The sequence below is a fragment of the Callorhinchus milii genome, unplaced genomic scaffold, assembly GCF_018977255.1.
Source record: "Callorhinchus milii isolate IMCB2004 unplaced genomic scaffold, IMCB_Cmil_1.0 Scaffold31, whole genome shotgun sequence".
Lineage (NCBI taxonomy): Eukaryota > Metazoa > Chordata > Chondrichthyes > Chimaeriformes > Callorhinchidae > Callorhinchus > Callorhinchus milii.
In genome coordinates, this window is record NW_024704772.1 from 2,818,407 (window position 1) to 2,845,214 (window position 26,808).

Consider the following 26,808-nt stretch of genomic DNA (forward strand, 5'->3'; position numbering starts at 1 on the left):
ACAAACACACAGATATATATTAAATAAACTCTCGTCAGTAAGACGCGATGATAAGATTCCTATATTATATTGGGGCTAAAATAAACAAGACAGGTTTTCATCACAATTTGCTCACCAAGTTGTATAACAATGACGACGACAAATTCTACTTGTGTAGCGCCTTTCGCAGCGGGAAATGCAGGGATTATTCTTATTATTATTATTGTTGTTGTTGTTGTTGTTGTTAGTAGATTCCCACGGGCAATTATCAATTTGCTTTCATTTCCCTGAAAGTTCTCACTTATACCTGACAGCCCCTTTGGTGACTCAATCCACGACTGTTTGTGGGGACACTGCTGCGCCGGATTAGCTGCTGCGTTTCGCCCACAAAATACAGTCGCTCCGCTTTACAGTGCATCCTGTGAAGCGCTTTGAAACGTCTCGAATGCAAGGATTATCATTATTATTATTGTCGTGATTGGGGTGTGGCTGATTTGCACCGTTCCCTAAGCTGTGGTTCGATTGGGGTCAACCCTAAACCCGACCGACTGCTGTGGAGAGACAGAAACCTGGACTTACCCATCCCTCTGTGTGTGAGCGTGTGTGTGTGGGTGTGTGTCTGTGTGGGTGTGTAGAGGACAATTTGGGGGATTACTTCAGCAGATCGGCTGTTAGCTCAATAGCCAAGCAGCAAACTTCTTGTGCAACTCTGGGAATCATTGAACCTTCTGCAGTCTCAACGTCGGTCTGTCAATAGACCCAAAGGAAACAGCACATTGGCTCATTAACCACTGACCATCAGCATCGCAGTATCTTCTGCAAGACATCTCTCTCTCTCTCTCGCTCTCTCTCTGACCTCTGTAGCAGAGTTACCGTTCTTCGGACGAGACGTTAAGAGAAGGTTGTTTTATACCCGACAGCCCGTCTCGTCCGGGTGTCAAAAATCCTATCGGGAAGTTTTCCCGCAGTTTCCTGGCTGACCATCCCCCAAATAATAATAATAAGAAGAATAAATTGCTCCCTTCAATCTACGACTGTTTGTGGGGACGCTGCCGCGTTTCGCCCACAAAAATATACAGTCAATTCACTCTACAATATATTCTGTGAAGCGTTCACCCACAGCAAATAATAATAATAAATAATAATGATCCTCGCATTTGATACAGCGCCTTATCACGTCTTCTGGACGTCTCAAAGCGCTTCACGGGATACACTGTAAAGTGAAATGACTGCGTATTCTGTGGGCGAAACGCGGCGTCTCCACAGTCGTGGATTGAAGTGACCGATTTATTATTATTTTATTTCAGTAATAATTTATCTCTCGCCCTCGCCCTCGCTCTCTGTCCCCACCACCACTCGCCGTGGTCACGGAAGTTCACACCAAACTGCAAGCCACAGCTCCAAAGATACCTACCAGCCTGCGATGAGGGACCTGTGTCACTACACAGTCACCACACTTGACAGCAACTGGACATGTTCCGGCTGGAAAAGAGGTCGAGAGGCAATTTCGATCGGGTTTTTTTAAGATTCTAAAGGGACGAAATAACGCAGATCACGAGAAGCTGTTTTGACTTGTGCTGAACAGCAGAACCAGAGGACACGGCCTGCGCTTGAAGGGCGTAAATCCAGAGCAAATCCAGAGCGGAACCTCTTACTTCAGTGAACGAGTGGTAAACATACGGTGGATGCAGACAGTGGTCGATCAGATCGATTTCTGTGAGATAATATCTGGGGATACAGTAGATAGATCGGCCGGGACAGCGGAAGACGAACTGGATGGACTTTGTTCTTCTTTCCTCCAGCAAATTCTTACGCTATTACCGTGAAGCCTTTTGAGATGTTGCGGCATCGCAGGCGCCGTAACAACAATAATAATCTTTGCATTTGATATAGCGCCTTATCACGTCTTCCAGCTGTCTCGAAGCGCTTCACAGGATAGACGACTGCGAAGTGAAATGACTGTGTGTTTTGTGGGCGAAACGAAGCGGCCAACTGCGCACGGCGGCGCCCCCACAACCAGCCGTGGATTGAGTGACCGAGTTGTTGTTGTTATTTAATATTAACAACACCGGGGTTGTCAATAGGCTTCGGAGGCAGCAGGAAAAGATGGCCCAAGGCTTCCAACGGCGAAGGGCAAAGGAGCGTTTGTAAGAATAAAGAGAACGACACACTCTAATAACAAAAGTTGACGTCTTTATTTCCCTCCACTCAGAGCACAAAAGTCGTGGTTGAAAAGTGAGAAACTTAACACTCTTTACAAAATGTAGCAGAAACTATAAACTTGAGGGACTCACAATGTGAGTCAGATTATTAGGAAGACAATTCCAACCCCCCCCCTCACTCCCCCCCCCACCCCCACAAAACACGCATGGGGTGAGATAATCTCTCCCCTTGCTCGCTCTTTCCTGCCGTGAGAAGATCAGCGAAGAGATGATTCAGAAAACGCAGCTGTGAATCTCCGGAGCACTGTGGACTCTCAGTAACCGGCCAGTCAGCATTTGAGGTCGACAAGATTCAGCCGGGTGTCTGGCCTTCTCTCCCTCCAGCCCCAATAGGTGGGTTTCCTCGCCACGCACACCCTCGCCCTTCGACACCCGTGGTTATGAGGAAGGAATGACAATGGGAATGGTTCCTTGCGCAACCACCTTCTCCAGACAGCCCCTCTCTTTTTCTCTTTCTCTCTCTTTTTCCCTTTCGTTAACCCACGTTGACCCAAAGATCCGGCCAAAGATTCCCGACCCTTTTGTGAGCAGCGTCAAGCGGCCGAATTGGTAATATTTCCACCAATTTCTTCATGATCCAGGATTTGGTTCGGTCTTTGGCTCTCCAAGTCTCAGACTCAAAGTGGAACCAAGTTCAAGTGTAGGCCTTCTCTCTCCCGTCGCTGGTCGAAGGCAACTCCCACACAAAGTTCACCCGATCGGCCTCGGAAAGGCAGTTAATAACATGGGTTCATGATGTGTGGATCCAGCAGGTCTTCAGGAACCAATTCCCTTTCCATCTTCCTGTCCACCCAACCCTCCCTCATAGAGCAATGTTACACCAGAACCTTTATTAATAATAATAATCCTTGCATTTGATGCAGTGCCTTAACATGTCTTCGAGACGTCTCAAAGCGCTTCACAGGACACACTGTAAAGTGGAGTGACTATGTATTTTGTGGGCAAAACCCGGCACCCAATTGCGCGCAGCAGTGTCCCCACAAACAGCTGTGGCTTGAATGACCACATCATTGTTTTTTTTTAGAAGGGATTATTACCCCCGGAAAAGCGATCCGCCATTCGACTAACAACTGGGTTCCTACTGACTGCTGGTAAACAGAGGCACATGTATGTGTGTGTGTGTAGTAAGGAACTTGCCTATGGTTTCACCCTGACTGGGAATCGAACCTGAGCGCTCTAACCACTGAGCTGCAGGACTCAACACTTCCATTCACTGGTCGCTACACACGACACAGCACGACAGAGGTGGGTGGTGAATGTAGGAGCCTTAGGGACAGGGGGAGAGTGTTGAGAGAGGGACGACGGGGATGGGTGGGGGGTGGGGGTGGGGGTGGGGAAGCAAGGAGAGAATGTGCTTTTCACAGGCTGCTCTTGGTCACTGTGTAACCGAGCTCGGACACAAGTCAATTGGACTTCAGAATCTCCGAGCAGGTGTATCTCCGTGGTTCTTTTTTGCTCAATAATAATTTTAAAAATCCTGCTCGTCTTTTCCTTATTTTTTTTTGGAGACGTTCCTGTTTTCTCCTTACTTCGTTCCTTCTTCCCTCCCTCCCGCCCTCTCTCCTTCCCTATCTTCCAGTTACCAGGTAGGAGCTCCGAACCGCATCAACACTCGGTCTTGGTCATCGAGGTCCTTCTGCACCTTCTTCCTCATGTAGAATATGGGGCAGTCACGGCTGTATGTGTGAGAGAGGGGGGGGGGGTGTGTGTGTGGGGGGAGAAACATTAAACATTAAGGATGAAACACTCCTCCTACCCGTCCCCTCCTCCTGATCCCAACCCCCAGCTCGGGTCCAAATTCCTGACTGTCAGGACGTCCTCCCGATGTGAAAGGCGTTGTGCCCCAACCCCTCACTTACACACTCTCCACTCCCCATCACTCAACCTCCCTAATGCCTGAGACGCTATCCTGTGTGAGGGGCGCCGTGTAAATGCAACTTGTTGTTGTTGAGATTGACAAGATTGCTCTGAATGAAACCCACCCCCCACCTCCCACCCCCAGTCTGGCCTCCCCCACCCCCCCATCGTTCTCCCCGACCCAAATAAAAACACAGCTAATTCTTTGCGATCCAGGAATCAGAACAGAACAGTCTTCCTTCGCCGATCAACTCAAATTGTTGCTTAAACCTTTGTCCTCTTGCTCTACCGTTAGGTTCGTCACTCTAGGACAGCCCCCACCCGGCTCAGTGCCAAGTTACTTAGGTGAAGAGAAAGAGTCGAGACAACTCTTTGGCACCGTTTGCTTTCGGGGTCGGGGCAAAGAGGGGAGATGGTTAAAAAAAAAACACACACACACAGCCAAGATAGCTTTCCTGAAACCTCCCCTTTTGGGGGGTGGGGGGGGGGGAAGGCGGAAAGGGATAAAGAGAGGGAGATTTAGCAATTGATTCCTCCAACCTCGCCACTCCAGCAATAATGAAATCCTCACTGGCATTAAGAATTTCCCCCAAAGTGGGGAGTGGGTGCGCGGTGTGGGGGGGGGGGGGTGGCGTAAGAAAAGGGCGTTGGAAAATTGCGAGAATCTCAGTCACTCCCACAGCAAATGCGCTGCCTTTCAATTGCTCGAATTAACTTTCCACTCATCAGAATCTAGATTTTGCTTTTTTTTTGAGAAATCAAGAAAAAGAGGAAATGAACCTTTTTTTTTATAAAAAGGAATTGAAGGCACTTTTGGTGGGGGTGGGGGTGGGGGTAGGGGGGGAAGGGTCGGGTAGGGGGAGAGTTGGAGGGGAGGAGGGATAGAGACAGACCACAAGAAGGATCGGGTGCAGAGGAAAATGAATAAACAAAATACTGTAGAACCAAGCAGGAAAATAAATGACTATTTCTTGAATTACCGAAGCTCTCTAAATATAAAACAAAACAACAATAACAAAATGGCATTTATAGAGCACCTTTCACGTCGGGAGGATTTCCCAAAGCGCTGAATAGTCAGGTGTCGGAGCCCGAGCTTGGGGGAGGGTGGGGTAGGGGTGAGGGAGAGAGGTGGGAGGGAGACCAAAGGCACGGTCGAAGAGAAGGGTCTTGAGACCGTCCTTGAAGGAGGTGAGGGAGGAAGCGAGGCCAAGGGACCGTGGGATGGAGTTCCAGTGTGTGGGGGCAGAGAGGCTGAAAGCCCGGCCACCGATGGTAGGGCGGGTCGGGCGGGAGACATGGAGCAGCCGGAGCCCGATGAACGGAGGGAGCGGGCAGGTTGGTAAGGAGTCATCAGGTCAGAGAGGTAGGAGGGGACAAGGCCATGGATGGCCTTAAAGGTGAGGACGACAATCTTGAACTCGATCCTCTGGGGGAATGGGGAGCCGGTGGAGTCAGGCAAATCGTTGTAGATGTTACTACTCCTCGAAGAGTTGGGTGCTTGGCTCTTTCCCCCACGTCTCAGTGGACCGATAATAATAATAATAATTATAATAACCCTCGGGTTCGATTTAGGGCTTTATCCCGTCGCCCATCTCAAAGCGCTTCACAGAATGCACTGTAAAGTGGATTCGACGGTGTATTTCGTGGGCGAAACCCGGTAGCCAACTGTGCACAGCAGCGTCCCCACAAACAGCCGTGGGTTGAGTGACCAATTTTTAGGGGTCCCAGAAGCCAGGGATCTTTCAGACTCTGGAGACCGATGGAGAAAGTGACCTCGGTGATACGCGACGCTGTGCCAAGGCTGGGAGCAGGCAGGGTCAGGCTGTATGGGGGGGCAAGTTTAGGGCAGACACCAGAGAACATTTCTTTTCACAAGAGGGGGAATTAGCAGCTGGAACAGTGAACCAGCGAAAGTGATCAAGGCCTGAATACTGGGACTCATTTGAGAAACAGCTGGATGCTGTAAATTGGAAGACATTAGGGTGTTGAATCAAGCGTTCCAGGACCCTACCCAGCCCGAGGGGCGCGATATTGTTTGTTTAACAGCAGATATATCTGGTTGTTTACAAGACCAATAATAATCTTCTCGTTTTGATGGAGCGCCTTATCACACGGTTCACAGTACTTCACAGAAATTTACTTCAAAGTCTGGACAATCTGTGTGCGAACACAGCAGCCAATTTGAGCACAGCAGCGTTCCCCACAAACAGCCGGGGATTGAGTAACCAAGAGCCATCTGCCAATCGACTAACAACTCGGTCCCTACGCACGTGGGGTAAACAGAGACGGGTGTGTGGAGTAAGGAAATTTGCACAATGTTTCCCTCTGCCCGGGGATCAAACCCAGGTCTCGCTTGCGAGGCGAGTGCTCTAACCCCTGAGCCACAGGGACTCCACAGGGGGAAAAGGTGCTGTGTGTGTGGGTGTTGCATGTTCATGTGTGGGAGGGGATAGGATGAGACTGGGGATATTTTACTGCATCACACCAGGACTGCCTGTCATATGCCTTTGGAGGTGCCCACTCAGGCCATCACAAGATGGAGTCACGGGGACGGGAGAGCAGTGAAAGTAGCAAGAATGGCTCCGACTAAAAAAGAAAAACAAAACAAGACCAACAGGAAGTGATGCAAGGTCACAGACCCCGTTCTTTCACTTCCTCCTTACGCCTGTCAATCAAGGCTGTGGGAGCCACCGCGGGGGTGGCGGGGGTGGGAGGGAGGGGGAAGAGGGGTAAATCCTGCTTAGTCTAATAAACTGGGTGCGAGGCTGAGCCAACAGAATTTGAGCTCTTTCCGTCTGTGCTGCTTCCACTGGTCGTGAGTCAGTAGGGCATCGATTCAACAACAATATTGTTGTTGAATCGATGCCCTACTGTGATTAATAATAATAATGTGTGATTAATAATAATCGTCCTTACAGCACCTCATCGCGTCTTCGAGACGTCGCAAAGCGCTTCACAGGGTATACCGCAAAGCGAATTGGCTGTAGGCTTTGTGGGCGAAACGCGGCAGCCAACTGCACACAGCGGCGTTCCCCCACAAACAGCCATGGATTAAGCAACCAAATTATTAGGATTACATTGTAATTTAAGATAGCAAACGAGCAAATGGCGAGGTTCGAGGAATTCTTTTCCACACACAGAAGGAAGGTAGTTGTTAGGATATGCAATATCCATATTGGCCTTCAAGAGGGGACTGGACAGATATCTGAAAAAGAGTCAGCTGTGGAGGTGCGGGGAAAGGGAAGTGAAGACTAGAGGACTGATCTCAAGGGAGCCAACCCAGACACAACGGCCTTGTTCTGTGCCCTAAATTAGCCCGGTTCCAACCCGCGGCGAGCAGAGTGTATGGAATGCTCAGCCAACATGGAGGTGCCCTGTAGAGTGTAGGAGGAAGGGAGGAGACGTCTCAAAGCGCTTCGCAGAACACAGCGTAAAGTGAACTGACTCTATGTTCTGTGGGCGAAACGCGGCAGCCAATTGCGTATAGCATCATCCCCACAAACCGTCGTGGATTGAATGACCAAATTATTATTATTTTTCTGAAGGGATTATTACCCCTGGTGAAGAGATCCGCCAATCAACTAACAACCGGGTTCCTACTTACCGCTGGCGTGTCCGCGTGTGTATCTGTGTGGAGTAAGGAAACTTGGCCAACTTTTCACCCTGCCCAGGAATTGAACCCAAGGCCTCTCCCTTGCGAGGCGAGCACTCTAACCACTGAGCTACTGGACTTCAAACGAGAGGGTTTGTATTGCACCATCCACAATAAATGCCGCTCAATCTATCTACAGGACAATAAATCATCGCGACGGTTTCCATTTACAACCAGCTCCCGGCAGATGGGAATCACTGTAAAAGTGAGGCCCATCTTCTCACACACAAAGCTCTGTTCCCACACACTCAGGGCAAGGCAAGGTCGTGGAGGTTCTTACCTGGTACAGAGGACATCTTCGTGCAGGCTGCCCTGGCATCGTTGACACTGTGTCCACAAGCGCGAGAACCTCTCCTCCAATAGCTTCAGGTGAGCTATCTAGGGAACACAAGACAACAGTGGGTCCGGCTTCTCCATCCACCGACAGACAGCAAGACTTCAGCTACAACTTATCCCTTCGCAGCACCTCATAACTGCAGAACTCCTCCCTCATACACTCTACTACACTCCTCACCTCCCTCGCTCTTCCCTTCCTCCGACTCTACTGCACTCGTCTCCCTCCAACACTCTACTACACTCACCTCCTCCCTCTCCCAGGATTTCTCACCAATCCTCACTCTTCCCTTATCTCTTGCAATCTACAGAATTCCTCCCTCCCAGCCATGGTCCGACAGAATGGTGGAACAGGCTCGAGGGGCTATGTTCCTCCCTCCGCTGCATTCAATTTCCCCCATATGGTAACAGGCGGGATTCCCACTGTTGGATTATCACTGCCGTTAATGCAAAGGCCTGCGTCTTAGGTTATGCTCATAACATACTGTGTTCTTACAGAGGGATGTTTACCAGTAGGGGAGCCCCCTCTCATCCCACCCCAGCCGCCAAAGGATTCATACCTCTTTCTGGTAGAGTTCGGACTGTTGAGATTTACAGTAACTGCAGACTGGGCCTGTGAGAGAGGAAAGTTAACATAGAATTTCCAGATTCCAGAGACAAGACACACAGACGCAGCATATCAGCCAACCGTTTACCCCCAAATAGGCCCGTGCTGCCAGATACATTGTCACTCGTCTACTGATCGCACCACAGAAACAGACCAGGACAACTATCCCTCACACCCATCGATTTAATAATAATAATTATTGTCCTTGCATTTGATACGGCGCCTTATCATGTCTTCGAGGCGTCTCAAAGCGCTTCACAGGATACACTGCGAAGTGTATGTTGTGAGAGGAATGACAATTGACGTCAAAACGTCTCAAAGGACTTCCCTCAGAATTGCTGTCGAGCGCAGTAACTGTGCAGCAAACGCAGCGCACAGCGATGTTCCACAGACGGTCATGAAGTGAACGACACATTTAACTGGCGGATTGATGGCCAGGACACCGTTTCTTTTTCCAGTTGTGCCGTGGGATCCTCAACACACACAGTAGGACCTGGCTTCAATGTCTCATCCGAAGAGTAGCGCAAGGAGACTCTCCCCCACCAATGCACTGAAGAGTGATCCTAGACTGAGCTTAAAGTCCCTGTGTGGGACTAATCGACTAACAACCGGGTTCCTACTTACTGCCAGGTAAACAGAGGCACGTGTGTGTGTTTGGAGTAAGGAAACTTGCCTAAAGTTTTGCCCTGACCCGTCTGGGAATTGATCCCGGGTCCTCTCGCTTCCGAGGCGAGCGCTCTAACCACTGAGCTACAGGATTCCACAGGACAAGTTGACACACAAGTGCGCATCAACAAAGAGCACAAGTGGGTACCCATACATCTCCAAGCACAAACTTCCAAAAACACCAGAGAAACCTCACCCCCACACCCCCCCCCACATCCTCTCCCGCCCCACATCCCCATCGTGATCCGTGACGTGCTTGCTTGATGGGAGAGGCTGACTGAGAATTGGAAAAGGAGCTGAAATGAGGAACTTGGTTGGGTCTACGGTCTGACCACGGGAAATGAGAGAGATCAGAGCAGGCTGGGGGCTGCAGGCCCTTCTATTCTCAAACAAGGGGAACTCCAGACCAACTATTTAGGAGGCTTGAGGGTCTTAGCGGGAGAGGGGGGTGTGCGGGAAGGGAAGGGAAGGGAGGGGAGAGAGTCTGTCTTGCTCATTTTACCATCTTACTCAGCTTCTATTTCCTCAACTCCTGATGTCCCCACCGACTGCCTTTTTCCTCTTCGACTGACTGTTTCACGACTGTTCCCATTGTCACCAGGCTCCGTGACCCCATCTCGCCCGACTCCACTGGCTCCCCATCCCCAGAGGATAGAGTTCAAAATCCTCGTCCTCGCCTTCAAGGCCTCGCTCCTCCCTACCTCTGTGACCCTCTAACTCCACGTCAACCTGTCCGCTTCACCCCCCCTCTGCCCCCACCCCATGGAACTCCAACCCACGCTCCCTCTCGTGCCTCCTTCAAGGCGCGTCTCAAAACCATCCTCTTCGACCGAGCCTTCGGTCACCCTCCTAACCCCACCTCCTCAACCCCCCAGATCCCAACACCCCCCCACCCACTTAGGTCCAAATCCCTGACTGTCCAACGCCTTGGGACATCCTCCTGACGTGAAAGGCGCTGTGTAAATACCATTTGGTATTGTATTGTATCTGCTCCAGGATTTTATGTTGCACAGACGCACAAGCCCCTGGCTCTCTCCCTCTCCCTCTCACCGTCGTCATTCAGCACGGCCTTGCACCCTATGCAGGTGTTGCGTTTCTTAGCGAAGGCCATCAGCCCCCCGATCTTAGCGGTCAGCACGGTCTTGCAGCGAGTGTGATCTCCCTCTGCAAACAGCAACACACACCGTCAGATTAATCGAGTAATATTAATCTGTAATAATAACCCTGGCATTTGATACAGCGCCTTATCAAGTCTTCGAGACGTCTCAAAGCGCTTCACAGGATACCATGCAAAGTGAGTCCACTGCATATTTTGTGGGCGAAACCCGGCAGCCAATTGCGCACAGCAACATCCTACTGATAAACAGAGGTCTGGAGTAAGGGAACTTGCCCAACGTTTCGCCCTTGGCCGGGAATCGAACCCGGGTCCTCTCGCTTGCGAGGCGAGTGCTCTAACCAACTATGGCTATGGGCCTCCTTGAGCATGATTCAGCTCGGAAGGTTGTGGGTACAGGCAGGGAGAGAGGAGGAGAAAGAAAACGGAGAAGGAAAAGCTCGCTCGCTTGCTCACTCACTCAGGAGCACGGACTCTGCCTTGGTATCCCCCAGGATGGGTTCAAAGATTCGGAGCAGGGGTTTGGCAAGTTGCTGCTCCAGGTAATACTGAGTGTCGATTGGGATGGTGTTCTCCAGCACATAGATTGGATCCTGTGGGTGAGAGAGAGGAACACAAACACACCAAACTCAGCAATGCAAAACCCTCTGTTTCATTAAAACAACAACATTGCATTTACGTAGCGCTCAAATTGCTGCCGTCATTCGTGAAGTGAATGCCCAGTTTCATTTGGGGGATTTTGGGAAGAAATTCCCTTCTCTTTGTGACACAATCTTTAATATCCTGCTGAACGGCCCTCAGTTCAACTCATCATCTGAAGGTCGGCACCTCTGACCATGCAATGCTCCCTCCTTCCCACATCTGTGACCTGCTAACTCCATATCGACCTGTCCGCTCCCTCAGCTCGGCGGGCTCTGACCTACTCCACGTCCCACACCTAGCCCACCCCCACCATCGGTGGTCAGGCCTTCATCCCCCCGCCTCGCTCCCTCCCTTGCGTCCTTCAAAGCCCGCCTCAAGACCCTCCTCTTCGACCTTCGGGCACCCTCCTACCCCCACGCTCCCTGCCCCCCACCCCCTCCTGATCCAAACCCCCGGCTCGGATCCAAATCCCTGACTGTCCAGCGCTTTGGGACGTCCTCCCGACTCGAAAGGCTCAGAATGTAAATGTCATGTGTTGTTGTTGTTTGGTGAGGCATCAGTACAGAGAAAACAGGGTCCTTTCAGCTGTTTGGCTGCATTATTAGGGCTTGGCGAGTTGGGTATCCCCCAACCCCCAGCGCATTACGTGGGACGACAACACCTGATGTGACGACGCATAACAAACCAACCACCAAACACTCTCTCTTTGTCTCTGTGTCTCTCTCTCTCTCGCGCTCTCTGTCTGAGCTGAGGAAGTTAGTGATCAATTAACAGCGCTCAAGAAGAAATAAGGAAATACTTTCACAAAACCGAAAAAAAAAGAGAACTGTGATCAAAGTTTGACTTCCCCAAGGCCTGGGGAATGTACCACACCGGGCAGCCACTGCAAAGCCTCTCGCAACCTTCCCTCAGCATTAACCTTTAAACAACTGGCGTCTTTCTAACAAGCAGGTAGTCAGAACCACAACCTGTATTTATATAGCCCCCCTCGTGCAGAGTAGCGCCCCAGAACGCTTGTGGGTTCCAGCCCCCATGTCGGGACTTTGAGCTCATGCAGTCTAGGCTGACCCTCCAATGCACTGCAGTCCTGGAGGGACCGTCTGTGTCTGTTCAGGTGGACGTTAAAGACACACCACACCATGACACAATTAACAAAAGAGAAGGGAGTTTCTCCTGGTGTCCTGGCCAACAAAACCTCCCAGATAAAAATTGGGTCTCATGGCTGTCTCTGGGACATTTGCATTTTATTTGCACTTGCCTAAAAAATGCAGTCACCACACTTTACGGTAAATCCGGTAAAGTGCTTTGAGATGTCATCCCGTGTATTTCTCCCCTGGTGTGCATTTGTACATGAGCACAGCGATCAATTTACCGCCATTAAGCTCCCAAAACAGCCTTGGGAAGTGGCAGAGCCATTCGAACTGCTGGCCAAGTCACTGAGGTGAACTTTATTAGTAGTGGCCTTTAACCAACAACCTTTGACCCAAACAACGCACGACTAAGCCAAGCTGACACTACTTACCTTGCGTGAGCGTGTGCGTGTGTGAGTGCGTAAATCTCTGTGAGTGAGTGTGTGTGTGCGCGCGTGTAAATGAGTGTGACAGTGTGTGAGCGCTCAAGAAGAAATAAGGAAATCCTCTCACAAACAAATATATAAGAGAACTGTGGTCGATATTCGAGTTCATTGGGTGAGGTGTGAGAGCGTGAGAGGGCGCGCGAGAAAACAATCGTTTGTCATGGAATCAGCCATTTGTCATACAAACATTTAAAAGGGGAATTGGCTAAATATTGCAAGAGGAAGACTAATATAAGTGATGAGGAAGGAACGGGAAATTGGATAGCTCCACAATCCTTGTACGATTCTTGTATTTAAGGTAAAGCTTTTCACATCGGGAGGAAATCTCAAAGAGAAGGATCGACTGCCGACTGTTTTTTTTTTTGCAGCTAAACCCAGCAGCCATTTTGCCCGCAGCAACATCCCATAAACAGCCACGAGGTGAGAGACCGAATCTACCTGGAGGAATGTGGGCCAGGACACCAGGAGAGAGAAACTCCTCTTTTCCAAATAATATAATAATAATAATCCTTGCATTTGATATAGCGCTCTTCACGTCGGGAGGACGTCCCAAAGCGCATCACAGAACACACTGTAAAGTGAATTGACTGTATATTTGTGGGCGAACGCGGCAGCCAATTGCGCACAGCAATGTCCCACAAACAGTCGTGGATTGAAAATGACCAATTTATTATTGTTTTGGCTTTTTTGGAGGGATTATTATTAGGCTCTGTGTGGAGTAAGGAAACTTGCCCGAGGTTTCGCCCTCTGCCGGGAATTGAACTCAGGTCTCTCACTTGCAAAGCGAGTGCTCTAACCACTGAGCTACAGGACTCCACATAGAATCTTGCAGCACAGAAGGAGCCCTCTTTGAAAGAGCTGCCCAATCGGCCCCACTCCCCCGTTCTCACCCCAGAGCCCTGCAGTTTTTCTTTTAAAGTACCTATCCAATTCCCTATCGAAAGCTACTATCAAATCCGCTTCCACTATCCGTTCAGGCAGTGGGTTCTGGACCGTAACAACTCTCTGGGTGAAAAGAAATCTCCTCGGCTCCTCTCCGTTTCTTTTGCCAGTGTCAAACGACAACGACAAGCACTTATATAGCGCCTTTCACACCGAATGGGCGTCTCGGAGCGCTGAGATCTCCCGAGGTGTTTAACGTCAGCCTCGATTGTGAGTGTCGAGTGAGCGCTTGAGCCTGCAACCTTCTGACTTTGAGGAGAGAGCTCCCAACGGAGCCAGGCTGACCCCAGCCCATTTGTAACAACAACACATGACATTTACACAACGCCCTTACGCGTCAGGAGGACATCTCAAGGCGCTGGACAGTCAGGGAATCCGCACCCGAGCTGGTGGTTGGGATCAGGAGGGGTGGAGGGCAGGGAGGGCAGGGGTAAGTGGTTGACCAAAGGCACGGTTGGTCGAAGAGGAGGGTATTGAGACTGGTTTTGAATGAGCAAGCGGGGGTGGGGGGAAGGCAGAGGGACTGTGGGAAGGAGTTCCAGAGGGTGGGGGCAGAGAGGGTTGAAGGGCCGACCGCTAATGGTGAAGCAGGCTGAGCGGAGGGAGCAGATAGGTTGGTAGGGGGTTTAGGAGGAAGCTGGCGCATTGGGCAACCTGTTCGTACCTCGGACTTCATGTACGCTGCCACACCTTTGGCCGCTTTGATGATGACGTAAGGCACACGGTCGCCGAGGTTGGGGGCACTGCCCGCATCTCGCTTCCGCATTCTGCAGAGGAATTAAAATTAAAACAGTCTTAGAATCGGAGCCAGGAGCGAAATCAGAAGCCATTTTGTTTTTTTCACGCAGAGTAGTGGAAACCTGGAACTCTCTCACTCCCCAAAAAAAGGCTGTGGATGATTGGGGTTGACGTGCAGATCAGCCATGATCTTACAGAACAGGCTCGAGGGGCTGAATGGCCTCCTCCTGTTCCTATAAAGGCTGAATGGCCTCCTCCTGTTCCTATAAAGGCGCACGGGAGTTCCAACAAGGCAACAGTCACTGACAGTTGCAGTCACACCAACTAAAAATTGCCGAGAAGGTTTTTCCAAGGCCAAACTAATCATTGCTATCACTTGACAACGACCACAATGTACAACACACCAGTCATTGAGCAATACCCGCCTGACAGCAAGCGTCACGGTAGGAATGAGCCTTTCCGCCTTTTGCTCACGTTGTAATAAATAATTATAATAATATTTCTTGCGCTTGATACAGCGCCTTATCAGGTCATCGAGACGCCTCCCAGCGCTTCACCGGATACATGTCGTAAAGTGAATTGACTGGGTATTTTGTGGGCGATACACGGCAGCCAATTGGGTACAGTGGTGGCCCACAAACAGTCGTGGATTGAGTGACAAAATGATTATTATTTATTGAAGGGAGTCTTACCCCAGAAAAGCGATCCGCCAATCGACTAACAACCGGGTTCCTTCCTACTTGCTGCTGGGTAAACAGAGGCGCGCGTGTGCGCGTGTGTGGGGTAAGGAAACTTGCCTAAAGTTTCGCCCTATTCGGGAATTGCACCCGGGTCCTCTCGCTTGCGAGGCGAGGGCTCTAACCACTGAGCTACAGGGACTCCACATTCTCTCCTCCCTATCTCTCAGTCTCTCTCTGCTTTCGTGGTGTGTGCCTTTCCCTTACTTCCCCCCCACCCCACCACCCACCCGCCTGCCCACCCACCTTCCCCTGCAAGGAACACATCTGCTTTGACCTCTCGATGGAAACTCGGAGTTACTGTTACTTTCTTTGCCGAATGCGCGGCCAATCAAAGCTGATTAGAGCGTGAACCCTGCACCAACTCGAGGCCTAAAAATAGCCCGGGTTGCGCGCTACAGCGGTTCCACCTACTCACAGACAAGCCACAACTGGGCCAAGGCAAGGTCCACAGTCCCTCGTGTGGGCCTGACGTGTGCTATAATAAGCCAAGGCGGTGTGAACACCTGCCCAGGGCTGTAGGCGAGGGCGGAGAAGGGGCCTGTGACGGATCACGATAAGCGGATCACCTGGTCAGTCGCAGAGCTTGAGTTCTTGGCCCGACCCGAACCACAGCCGTAACGATGGCTTTAGACGAGGAAAGCGCTCAGGAGTCTGGGGTCTTGTATTATATCGTGTCACACGGAGAGAGGCAGTTTTGAACCCAGCGTCAGTTAATAACAGCACTTGCATCTGATACAGCGTCTTATCACGTCGTTGAGGCGTCTCAACGACGGTGGGTTGGGCCGGGCGGGGGACATGGAGCAGGGCGGAGGAAGCGGCTGAGCGGAGGAAGCGGACAGATTGATATGAGTTACTATAAAGTACGGAGACTCTGTATTTGTAGGCGAAACGTGGCAGCCTATTTCCACGCAGCGACGTCGCGCAAACAGCCAAGAATCGAATGACCAATTATTTGATCAACTAGAGGGTGGGGGGGGGAAAGCACATCCACGGAAGGCTGTTCAGTCAGGATCAACTAACGTACAACTTGCGTTTACGGCGCAGGGCCACCTGATGGTGGAACGTGTTTGAAAGGGAGGTAGACAGACCTTTGGCAAGGTAGGGGTGTGTGGACCAAAGGCGATAAAATGGGATTAAAACATCTACCGCGATCCAATAAACTGATCTGAACAGACTCGAACGGCCTTCTCTTCCTCCTTGTCCCCGTAGTTTTCCACCCGCGATTCGGGGAAAGGGGTGGGGAGGGACGTGCCAATGAAATATTAAAACTTAAAAAAAAAAAGACGAACACAAGTTGTTTTTTTCTGCGCGTGCGTCTGTGTCTGTGTGTGTGTGTGAGAGAGTGTGAGAGTGTGTGTGTGTGTGTGTGCAACAACGGCTTGTGGAGCTGCAGCTGTTGTGACCCAGCCTCCGAGAGCTATTTCTGCATTTCCTGCCCCTGAACTATCTCAACGATTTTGCCACTTCTTTCTGGAGCAAGACAACAATAAAAATGTCGTGCCGTCTTTAAGCTACAGCGAGATCCTCCGCGCGCGCACACACACACAGACACACACACGCACAGACAGACGCACGCCGTCCGCCATCAAAACCCGCTTCGTTCTTCTTTTCTTTTCCACCCCAAGTTAGATAAAAAAAACTTTTTTTTTGTGGTTCTGACACGCACGGAAATCCGTCACCATTGCTTAAGAGTCTCCAAGCCAAGCTGAGAATTCCGTGCCTCCCACTCACGCTTGGAAATCGCAGAGATGGATCGTTGGAATGGACTGCGCTCTCTCTCTCTCTCTCCCTCCCCCTGGAGGGACGCCCCCCCCGCTTACCTAATCCCGCAAAGTATTGGCACAGGTTGGCGAGAGCCAAGGCTTGGGGGGGGGTGGGGGAAGCCCAGAGTATGCGTTGTGGGGGGTAACTGCTGGCGTCTGACCAGCTAAAACTGCATAGTTTGCCATTGATAGCGCTGTCTGGCCAAGATTTCCCGCTGCTTGTCCAAGCAGTTTTGCAAGGCTATATCTGACCACAGGCGTGAACATTAGAACGTAAGAATTTGCGAGACAAAATAAGACCGAGGCCCATCCAGTTAGCCTTCCACCATCCTGGCAGTCGCTTGCACACATCGTGTCCCAAACTATATACTGTATCCCCAGATATTAATTCCTAATGGAAACGCTAGTGGTAGACAAGGATTCTTCCCATTCAGCTCCTGCTAACCCTGGCAGCCAAAGTCTTAACGGGTCGGGTGGAAGCTTGTAAGACAGTTCTCTCAATGGCAAGCCCTAGGGTTTTTGGATCATACAACAACAACAACAACAAATTACGTTTGTATAGCGCCTTTCACGTCAGGAGGACCTGAGCTTGGGATCAGGAGGGGATGGAGGGTGAGGAGGGTGACTGAAGGTGCGGTCGAAGAGGAGGATGTTGAGATGGGTTTTGAAGGAGGGAAGGGGGAGGGGAGGGGGGGGGGGCGAGGCGGAGGGACTGTGGGATGGAGTACCAGAGCAATTACCCCAGCAATGACTCTTGTTAAACTTTCTGGAATTACATAAGCAGTGTTGCTTCCCTCTCAGCAGACATTGCACATTCTATTCCAGACATGGGGAAATTTTCATGTGTAGAGGGCAGCTTACGTATCTGGAACTGTCTGGTTTGACAGTTGCTTACGCTTAAGCAAGGTGATGGGTTTTCTTCGCAACTTAGATACTCAGCTGACCAGAAATAAAACCACCACCAGCACAACAACAACTTGCACGTATATATAGCCCCCACCCCCCCCCCCCGCCCACGCAGGCAGCGTCTCAGAGGGTTAACAATGGTGGAGCCTGACTTCGAGCCGTGTGGGGGGGGAAGGTGACCGTAAGCACGGTCGAATAGGAAGGCCTTCAGGCGTGACTTGAAACAGTTGAGAGAGGGGCCAAGGCGGAGGGATTGAGGGAGAAAGTTCCAGAGTTTCAGGGCAATCAGCTGGTGCCCCCAACTTTCAACTGAGGAACTCTAATCTTAATAATAATCCTTGCATTTGATATAGTGTCTTATCACGTCTCCAAAACGTCTCAAAGTGCTTCACAGAATGTACTGCAAAGTGAATTGACTGCATATTATATTTTGTGGACGAAACGCAGCAACCAATTGCGCGCAGCAGCGTCCCCACAAACAGTCGTGGACTGAGTGACCAAATGATTATTATTTCTTTTTATCAGGGATAATCACCAACCGGAAAAGCGATCTGCCAACTGACTAACTACCAGGTTCTTACTTGCTGTTAGGTAAACAGAGGCACGTGGAGTAAGGAAACTTGCCTAAGGTTTCGCCCTGCCCGGAATTTAAACCCAGGTCCTCTCGCTTGCGAGGTGAGGGCTCTAACCACTGACCTATGTTCTGTGCTGCAAGAGTTTCTCAACAGAGGAATTCCCAGTCTCATTGTCTACTCGTGATCAACTCAAAGCCTTTGGAAGCTGGACTTTCCAAAGGGCTGTAGGGGCTTCCGCTGCAGGAAGCCTAACGCGGAATGGGGACAATACATAACATCAGAACATAAGAAATGCTAGACGAATAAAAGACCAAGGTCCACCGAGTTCGCCTCCCATCTTCCTGGCGGTCACATACATACACACACACACACACACACGTCCCGAACTATCTGCCTATGTAGTACATCCCATCATGCTATTTCCCAAGCGAAAACTTATGGAGTCTGCGTTTGAAGGACTCGACACGTCCTGCTTCAACCGTCTCCCTAGAGAGTCTGTTCCACAGGTTTACAATTCGCTCACCGAAATAGAAATAATTTGTTCTGAATTTACCCCCCCAGTCGCAAGGCTGTGTCCTCTGTTTCTACTATTCTGGATCAGTTGAAATAAGCCACCACCACAACAACTTGCACTTATATAGCACCCTCCCCCCATGCAAGATAGCGTCTCAGAGTGCTTAACAATGGTGGAGCCTAACTCTGACCCTTGGGGAGGGGGGGGAGAAGGTGACTGTAAGCACGGTTGAATAGGAGAGTCTTAAGGCGTGTCTTGAAAAAGGGGAGAGAAGGGGCAAGGCGGAGAGATTGAGGGAGAGAGTTCCAGAGTTTCGGGGCAATACCTCTCAGCGAGCTCCACGTGGGCCTGTTTTCCTGCGTAATCCTCCGCAGCTCTAGTCAGCTCTTTGGTGATCACCAGCTGTGAAATGTCAATCCGGTTGCACAGCAAGTCTGAGATGACATCTTTGGCGTGTTCCACTGCTCCAGCCGGGTCCCTGAGAGAAGCAAGCCAGAGGAGGGAGAGGAGAGAGAGAGAGAGAGAGGGGAGAGAGAGGGGGAGAGGGGGGGAGAGAGGGGGAGAGAGAGGGGGAGAGCCACAGAGGGAGAGAGATGGGGAAGAGGGACACCGCGGGAGGATAGAAAGAAAGGGGGGAAAGGAGAGGGGGGAAGAGAGAAGAGAGCGGGAGACAGAGAGAGAGAAACAGAGGAGGAGAGAGAGAGAAAGAGGGGGAAGAGAGGGGGGAGAGCGAGGGGGAGGGAGAGAGACGGAAAGAGAGAGAGAGAACACAAGTGTCAGTGCAACGAGACCGCCACAACAAATTACATTTGCACAGCGCCTTTCATGTCGGGAGGACATCCCAAGGCGCTGGACAGTCAGACACTGCATGATTGAGCAGGTTCTCCATCCTGAAGGCTTAAGCTCAGGAAAATGTGGCAATGTCCAACCAACCAACCCTCCTCGTTAGAGAGCTCTCTCTGGTACAAATGGTTCTGATGTGCAGACAGCGTGACAACAGTGGGACAAACAGCTTGCCTCCTGTGATCCTTTAAGCCAGGGTTGTCCGACTGGCTGACCGAGGGCCAGTTTCATCCGCATCCTCTCCCCCCCACCCACCCCCACCAGCTCCCTCCATTTCATCTGGCCCACCTACTCCTCCATAACCCGTAAATTTCTCAGGGACGCTACTCTGCGGAAGGAAACACAAAAATATTGCTTATGTGACCTGGGAACGTTTCTCGAATTGGGCATCCAGCCCTCAGCGGCACCAACAACAAACACAGTACCCTTCACGGCAAAGGACGTCCCAAGGCCCTGGACAGTTAGGGATCTGCACCCAAGCTGGGGGTTGGGATCAGGAGGGGTTGGAGGGCAAAGTGGGTAGGGGTAGGAGGGTGACCGAAGGTGCGGTCAAAGAGGAGGGTCTTGAGGCGGGTCTCGAAGAAAATAGGTTTTACGGCCAAAAGTTTGGACACCCCCAAACCCCCCCCCCACCCCAACTCCCCCATCCAATATAAGGTCTGTGTTTGACACACCAGCCAGGACCCTGGCATTACTTTTCCCAGCCTGTAGTCCACACAAAGCACATGGCGCCCAAGCTCACCTGTCGATCAACAGCTGCTGGAGGCAGGTGTTGATCAGGTTGGCCACCAGGGGGCAGTTGTCCCTGCGCACGGTCTCGATGCCCTTGCAGTCCATTTTGTCGTGAGTGTCTGGGTTGGAGGAGAAGTACAGCCCGGCGTATCGCTTCTTGTTGATCAGCAGGTAGGGGAAATACACCTGGAGAGGACGGGTTTCCAGAAGAGTTATCATCTCCCACAAAACACACAGTCACTCCACTTTACAGTGTATCCTGGGAAGCGCTTTGAGACGTCTCGAAGACGTGATGAGGCGCTGTGTCAAACGCCAGGATTGTATAAGGGGAACGATGTCTGTGCAGTTAAGTGTCATTAGTTAAACATGATTAAATCCACATGCTGCTCCCTCCCCCTCTCTCCCCCAAGTGTTGGGAAATCCTAATAATCCTGGCATTTGATCCAGCCTCTTATCACGTCGTTGAGATGTCTCAGAAGCGTTTCGCAGAATATATCGACTTTGCGGGCGATAATAATCCCTAATAAAAAATAATATCACGGTCACTTAATCCACGACCAGTTTGAGGGACGTCGCTGTGTGCAATTGGCTGCCGCGTTTCGCCCACAAAACATAAGTCAATTCACTTTACGGTGTGTCCTGTGAAGCGCTTTAAGACGTCTCGAAGACGTAATAAGGCGCTGTATCAGATGCCAGGATTATTATTATCTATAGGGCCCTTCTGTCAGGGTGACCAGAACAGAGTCCAAGATGGACCTGACGAGGTATAGCTTTGACTCTGAGCTCTGTGAGATCTTAGCAACACAAGACAGCATCCTGTTTGCCTTGTTTATTGCAGCCTCACGCTGTTTTGACATGCAAGCGATGAGTCAACTAACAGCCCTCAATCTCTTTCAGCTTCCCCCTTCGCAATTTCTATCCATTCCATGGGGGACATGTGTTTCCTTTGCTTGCTTCCTATGTGCACTACTTGCATTTATCTGCATTGAACTTTGTTTGCGAGTTATCAGCCCATACGGCAAATCCTATTAAGTTCTGTATGCGATTACCGTTTAAAAGAGACGAGGTGAACTGAAAATGCTTTGTTATAGCGAAGAACGTTTAAATTCGAAGTGTTAAGATACTTTAAGAGGTTAAAATATAACAGGGATAAAGCACCAGTACAGACACAGAGAGAGAATAGGGGAATGGGGTTATAGTAGACCGATAGGAACAGTAATTTCTAAGGTTCTCACCTTCTCAAACTCCAGTTTGATGGGAGCTGTGAAATGGCTGGAGACCCATTCAGCCACCTCACGTCCCAGAGACATGCTCTCCGCCACTGTCTGCGTCCCCAGTTTACACATCACCGAGTCTGTGTCGCCGTAAATAACCTGGAACCAAGCGGGATGAAAGGACTCATCGTGTCACAGTGGCTCAAAGCGCTTCACGGTTATTTACAGGCCGAGTGAAGGCAACTCGCTGCTGGTCGGCCTTCCCAGCTCTTCCCTCCACAAGCTACAGATCATCGAGAACTCTGCAGCTCGTGTCCTCTCCAGCACCAGGCTCCGTGATCCTATTGTCCCCAACCTCGCCCGGCTCCACCGGCTCCCCATCCCTCAGAGGATCGAGTTCAAAATCCTCGCCCTCGCCTTCAAGACCCTCCGCGTTCTTGCTCCTCCTGCCCATCTCTGTGACCTGCTACCTCCATACTGTCTGCTCCACATCCCCCACCCGGCCCGCCCCACCATCGGCAGTCGGGCCTTCAGCCTCTCTGCCCCCAGCCTTCGGAACTCCATCCCACAAGTCCTTCCACCTCACCACCACCTCCCCACAACCCCCTCCCTTGCCACCACCCCCCACCCCCTTCAAAGCCCGTATCAAGACCCTCCTCTTGAGGTCCCACGAGTAACCTGGCCGAGGACTGAGCACCGTGTGCTATACCTTGGCGTCTGCTTTGTAGCCGTTACTGATGGTGTACCGAGACTCCACCAGTTGTTTGGTTTTCTCGATCATTTGCCGACCAAACCCGGTCACGCTCTGTAGAGAAGACAAAACCGGTTCGTTTCTTAGTCTTTTTGTTTAAAAAAAACGGACAAATTACTATAATATAATAATAATCCTCGCGTTTGACACAGCGCCTTATCACGTCTTCGAGACGTCTCAAAGCGCTTCACAGGATATACAGCAAAGCGTAGTGACTGTGTATTTTTATTTGGGAGGATTGTTGGCCAGGATACCGAGAGAGAGAGAAAAACTCCCTTCTCTTCGTGTAGCGCTGCGTGTGATCTTTAACATCCACCTGAACAGCGCACAGACTGGACCTCGGTTTGACGTCTCATCTGAAGGACGGCAGTACCTATTCAGTCACTACGCCCCCTAATCTCTGGAGCTCCCTACCTCCCCTTCCTCATTGCCTAACCCCACCTCTGTGCAGTGCTTCGAAACCCTACCCAACATGAATTGCGTCACACAGGTGTAGGTAGTTATGTGTGCGAGCAATACTGCTGATCCCCCATCATACCAGTCCTCGCCAGGCTCCACTGGCTCCCTATCACACCCCGTAAACTCCTGCCTCCATTAAACCAGTCCTCGCCAGGCTCCACTGGCTCCCAATTACTGAACAGATCAACTTCAAGATCCTCTCATTCGGTTTCAAATCCCTTCATGCCCTGGCACCTCCCTACAGTCCGATTTGCTTACCGGCCCTACTCCACCACCCACTGCCTCCGCTCGGCTGGCTCGGGCTTCCTGCTTGTCCCTTACGTCCCAAGACTTACACTACGCCCCAAAGCTCTGGATCGCTCTCCCTCAATCCCTCCGCCTTGCCCCCTTCCTCCCTTCCTCCCACCTTTCAAATCCTTCCCTCCTTTCAAATCCCACCTTTTTGCTCAGGTCATCTCCCCGCTCCCTCCCTCCCTCTCCGCCTGGCTCGGGGTCAGACTCCGCCACTGTCAAGCTCTCCGGGACGCTACCCCACGCGAAGGGTGCTGTATAAGTGCAAGTTGTTCTTGTTGCTGCGGCTGACCTCGTATGGAATTGAGGAGCTCAGGAAACCTGGCAAAGCCCAGCGTAAGCCCACGCAGCATAAAGACATTTCTGTGAAAGCTGTATTTGCTGCTTTGGGTTTTTTGACCAGTTTTGCTTTTAGCAAGCTCCCTTTTTTCTTCGAACATGACTCAATATGAACTTCTTCAAATGCCAGTCACATGGTTGGGCAAAGGGTAAAAAAATGTCATTACGCTCTCCCTCTCCCCCACCCCCTTCCGAAACAAATGACTGAATGCTCGCCCCACTGTTAACACCCACTTGTCTACACTGTGACTGACACTGTCGAAGCACCTTTCGTGGAAGGAAGGCGAACGAACCGAGCTAAGACGGTACTAGAAAGGGGAGGCGAAAAAAATAGCACATCAAAAAGGAAGGTTTTTTGAAGACAGACAGGAAGGGTGTAAGGCACTTCTGACCGCACAGCCAGTCTGGCTCATCGGCAGGACTTAGAGGGGTAGACTAGTCACCGGGGGCAGAGACCCTTCCCACGCAGCCCGTTAAAATAATAGTTATAATCCTTGTAGTTGATATTGCACTGAATGACATCATTGAGACGTCTCAAAGGGCTTCACAGGATACACTGCAAAGTGAATTGACTGTACACTTTGTGGGTGAAAGCGGCAGCCAATTTCGCACAGCAGCGTCCCCACAAACAGTTGTGGATTGAGTGACCAAATTATTTATCTTTTTTTGAATGAACCTAGGAACAGGAGGAGGCTATTCAGCGCCACTCTATAAGATCATAATTGATCTGTAACTCAACATTAATTACCCGCTTTTGCCTCATAAGGGATTATTACTCCCAGAAAGCGATGCGCCCATTTACTACTCAGTAAACAGAGGGTGTGTGTGTATGTCGGGAGTAAGGAAACTTGGCTAAGGTTTCGTCTTGTCCTGGCCGGGAATCAAACCTGGGACCTCTTGCTTGCGAGGCGAGCGCTCTAACCACTGAGCTACAGGATTCCTGCCAAAGCTTTATGAGTTAGGATAGTCCGAGCTGGACAAGTAAGGGGAAAGCTTGTCAGACGGCACTCTCTGGTTAAGACTCCAGCAAGTAGCCCAACGCACATTCTTGGCTCTCCCAAGACTTATCTCTTGCCAACCAGTTCCTGATCATCCATGGAGATAAATTGAAGCTTACAAGGGAGAGAGAGATGGATACTTGCAAAGTAAGCTTATAAAAGGCAATGAAGAAAAGAACATCCACACGACTAGGCAGACAGGAACTTGATTAAACATCTCATCCAAAGGAGGCACTCCGAGTACTGCAAATGGAGCGTCAGCTTAAGACTGTGAGTTCAAAGTCCCGAAGTGGGGCTTGAACCCACAATACTTTGACTCAGGGACGAGAGCTACCACTGAGCCAGGCGATCCACCAACTGACTAACAACCGGGTTCCTACTTACTACTGGGCAAACAGTGTGTGGGAGTTTTCGCCCTGTCTGGGAATCAAACCCGGCTTCTCTCGCTTGCAAGGCGAATGCGTTAGCCACTACGCTAGAGGACTCCACGTATACCGAGCCAACAGAGACTCGATGGGCTGAATGACCTCCATTCCACTCTGTGCTGTATTCAAAACTCAGCAGAAAGCCTCTATCGATTTGTGCAGACAAACGAGGAGAGAGAGTGTGTGTGAGAGAGAGAGAGAGGCTAGATGCATTTTTCTATTTAAAAACCATGGCTGCAGCTGAACGGACAGATGTTACCGGCGACTGAGCCCCACCCTGGCAAGGCTGAGCCCTGCTGCTTTTGGCATCCCGACCGCAACCGCGCAAGCGTGGGGCATTGGGAAAGAACGCTTGCTGCTTTCAAACAGGTTACGAGAGAAGAGGATAGGAAAAAAAAAGAGTTACACAACTCCGGAGAGCGGAGATCGTGGGTTGTGTTGTAAAAGGGCCTGGCTAGCAGGCGGAGGGGGTGGGGGGGTGAATGGTGGGGGGGGGGGGGGGCAGGGAGCTGGTTGGTGTGCGTGTGTGTGCCCTGCAGTGACTGTATTGTGGCTGCTGTGTAGTTGCTATGTTCCGAGCCACAGTGACCAGGAAACACACGGAGAGCACCTTTTCCTGTGGTAGAACCTCGCCTTCCTGCTCAGCACTGTCCTGTCCTCTTCCTGCCCTTGAGTCCGTTACACGGCGGAGATAAAAAGTCCTCAACCGTCGGGTAACATCTCCTCCTCCCCCCGCCCCCCCACCAAGCTCCCTTCTCAAAGGAGCTCACCAGCTTGGGTCCTGGTTCTACGCAGCCCTCGAGAGTCTATTCTATCGGCCCATCCTAATGACAACAGCATGCATTCATTCTATCAGCTTATCCTAACAATTACCCACTCACGCAAGGTAGCGGTCCATAGCGCTCCCAATTCTCCGTGTGGTGAAACGTTCCCTTCCCAGGAGTCCTGTAGCTCAGTGGTTAGAGCGCTCGCCTCACAAGCGAGAGGACCTGGGTTTGATTCCCAGGCGGGTCAGGGCAAAACCTTAAGACAAGTTTCCTTACCCCCCACACACACACAACACACAAATCACACACACACAAACACAACAAAATACAGTCACTCCACTTTACAGTATATCCTGTGAAGCGCTTTGAGACGTCTCGAAGACGTGATAAGGCGCTGGGTCAAATGCGAAGATTATTAATATTATTTCCCAACTCTCTCAACGTCCTCCCTTCCCAAGTATCCACCCGTTTGCCTACAAACACTACCTACTTTCCTGTGAAGAGAACACAAAAACAAAGATTCTAATCTCCCCCCCACCCCCCACTCTTTTGAGATTCCCAGTTGAGTGTGAGAGTGAGAGTGGACTGCCATCTGAGGTGGTGGTTTTTAATCTCTAAACTCTCTCTGTGTGGAGAAGTAATCTTCTCTTCTATTTCCTGTCTTCTCTCTCAAGATGCTCCTCTTAACATCAGAGATTGCTTCTGTGCAGAGTGCAATCTTAATTATGTCAGGCTGAAATCCTTTGGGACCGACTGAATATAATAATAATAATCCTTGCGTTTCAAAGCACTTCAAAGTATATTCTGTAAAGTGAATTGACTGTATATTTTTTGGGCAAATTTAATAATTCCTTCGAAAAAGAACAATAATAAAGTAACTCGGTCACTCAATCCATGACTGTTTTGGGACATTGCTGTGTGCAATTGGCTGCCACATTTATCCGCAAATACAGTCTCGTCCATAAAATACACAGTCGATTCACTTTCCAGTGTATTCTGAGCCACCTCGAAGACGTGATAAGACACCAAATCAAATGCAAGGATTATTATTATTATTATACACAAGCTATCGCGTATAACCCCACTCTCCTGCTCACTCGCTCGTCCAACACACTTTTAAAGAGGGAATAAATATAACAACAATAAGATTACATTTGAATAGC

The 26,808-nt window shown here is 50.5% G+C and overlaps 1 protein-coding gene and 1 non-coding gene across 4 annotated transcripts in view; both read right to left on the bottom strand.

The window, feature by feature from the left end:
* Positions 1-3,525: 3,525 nt before the first annotated feature.
* Positions 3,526-26,808, bottom strand: part of pold1 (polymerase (DNA directed), delta 1, catalytic subunit) — a 41,401-nt gene continuing 18,118 nt past the window's right edge. For all 3 annotated transcript variants that reach the window (XM_042345090.1, XM_042345088.1, XM_042345089.1), the window contains exons 18-27: positions 22,325-22,420; positions 21,637-21,774; positions 20,412-20,587; positions 19,152-19,304; positions 14,255-14,357; positions 10,891-11,023; positions 10,367-10,480; positions 8,604-8,656; positions 7,991-8,088; positions 3,526-3,877 (exon numbers count right to left, since the gene is read on the bottom strand). In XM_042345090.1, the coding sequence (XP_042201024.1) occupies positions 3,781-3,877; positions 7,991-8,088; positions 8,604-8,656; positions 10,367-10,480; positions 10,891-11,023; positions 14,255-14,357; positions 19,152-19,304; positions 20,412-20,587; positions 21,637-21,774; positions 22,325-22,420 (1,161 nt within the window). In that variant the 3' untranslated portion in view covers positions 3,526-3,780. The remainder of the gene's footprint in view (positions 3,878-7,990; positions 8,089-8,603; positions 8,657-10,366; positions 10,481-10,890; positions 11,024-14,254; positions 14,358-19,151; positions 19,305-20,411; positions 20,588-21,636; positions 21,775-22,324; positions 22,421-26,808) is intronic.
* On the bottom strand, positions 9,338-9,419 carry trnap-cgg. The gene has a single exon. It is a non-coding gene; the product is annotated as a tRNA-Pro (tRNA).